Genomic DNA, 1,805 nt, shown 5'->3' with positions numbered 1-1,805 from the left:
TGCGCTTCATTTAGTGAATGTGCCCTCTGCCGGGAGGGTGTAAAACGATTTCCTGCTGTCGTGGGACTTCACCGCCCCTGTCTGACCTGCTTTAATTGCTTTAACGCACGAGCAATGTCGCGACTAAATGCCAAAATGCATGTGCTGTTAAAAGGGGCTACCCTCCTGTTGAAGTCAGTTGAAACTTTTTGACCGTCAACCGATATTTTGAAATATATATTTAAAAACATTTTTCCCATTGAGTTACACTTGGCGTTGGTGTAAAGTTCCGAAGGAGGATGTCCAGAAATCTGGGGCATGTAATTTCGTCTGTTAAAAAAAATGAATGAGTTCTGTGCAGCAGTCAGTCTATACGTGCTATCGAAGAACTGCAGAAAGCGAACGTTTCGCAGTCGCGGCCCTAGACACTTTGCCATTGACTTGAACGATTTTGGGCATAGCGCCGAAAGCCAACGCTATACTTAATCAGTAATAATACAAGGATTCGCTTGCAAGGATTCACTTTTTATTTTATTTTTTGTTTTGTTTGCATAGAGGAAGCACTCTATCGTGCCAGATGTCATGTTCCGATCAAAATATTTCACACGAAACTTATCTCTGGGATGTCACATGCGTGGAGTCATTTTAAACGGAGAGGAACTCGATGTCGCAGCCAAACCGGTATGAAATGAAGTGAATAGCACAACAATGCACAGTTAAGATTCACAGTTAGCCCTTGTAACCGTAGCCACCGTATCCGTATCCGCCGTAACCTCCACCGTAGCCGACGCCTCTTCCGTATCCTCCGCCGAGACCCGAGTGAGCGAGAAGGGCTCCTCCTCCGCTAACCTTGTTCACGTGATGCACAGACCTAACGACGAAAGCAGGGCCGGCCACAACCTTGGCGAAAGCAGGTCCTCCGCTCAAAAGGGCCACGCTGCTGCCGACGCCCACACCGCTGACTCCGTAGCCGCCTCCATAACCCAGCCCTCCACCATATCCCAGGCCTCCCCCGTAGCCTAGGCCTCCACCGTAGCCTAGGCCTCCACCGTAGCCTAAGCCTCCACCGTAGCCAAGGCCTCCACCGTAGCCGAGTCCGTATCCTCCGTAGCCAAGGCCTCCAAGACCGTAGCCTCCAAGTCCACCCGCAGTCACAGAAGCCACAATGGCGCAAAGGGCGACGACATGGTACTGCATAGGGTTAACGAAGTATTATTTGTTGTTTTTGCGGGGCATATTATGGTACGCGATATTTATTCGGAACATCAGCTGGCTGTAATTTTCAACCTAAGGAATAAGCAAGGGAATGGATAAGCAGAAAAATACGCTAAGGAATAGGCAAATACACTGGACAATACTACCAAGGTATTACACATTCTAGTATTACACGTTCTGTGCACGAACGACTTAAACGCACTAAATTGGGCTAGTTATATTGCATGAGCAGGGTCTTTCTATAAAGCGTCTCTTTTGCAGCAAACTAGGTGTGACTATTTTTAAGCCTTTGAATAGTTTCTTACGCCCACCACAAAATTTTGCAATCAGCTTGGGTACTACGATTCGTTTCAAAATAATTTTGCCATTTTGGCAGCCTTAGAAGCTTGTCGGCATTTTATAGCGCCGGGCATCTATTTGTCAATGTTCATCTGACTTGCACATAAACACGTACACTAGCGCTCCTTAGTGTCTTAGGTGCGTTCAAGTTCATTGTAATAAAATCCGAATTTTAAAATATTCACCTCCCTTTCTCGGAAATAAAGCACAGCTAAATTATTGAGCGTACTCACCAGGGAGTTCATGGCTGTGGCTGCAGCTTGTTGAGAGCG

At 46.8% G+C, this 1,805-nt stretch overlaps 1 protein-coding gene across 1 annotated transcript; it reads right to left on the bottom strand.

Annotated features, from left to right (window-relative positions):
• Positions 1-491: 491 nt before the first annotated feature.
• On the bottom strand, positions 492-1,805 carry LOC142574379 (uncharacterized). Its single transcript, XM_075683476.1, has 2 exons — positions 1,767-1,805; positions 492-1,170 (listed from the first exon to the last, which is right to left on the bottom strand). The coding sequence occupies exons 1-2, from the start codon at positions 1,776-1,778 to the stop codon at positions 709-711; spliced, it is 474 nt and encodes a 157-aa protein (XP_075539591.1). The 5' UTR covers positions 1,779-1,805; the 3' UTR covers positions 492-708.

Source organism: Dermacentor variabilis, chromosome 3 (genome assembly GCF_050947875.1).
Source record: "Dermacentor variabilis isolate Ectoservices chromosome 3, ASM5094787v1, whole genome shotgun sequence".
NCBI lineage: Eukaryota > Metazoa > Arthropoda > Arachnida > Ixodida > Ixodidae > Dermacentor > Dermacentor variabilis.
This window is presented reverse-complemented; position numbering and strand designations above follow the sequence as displayed.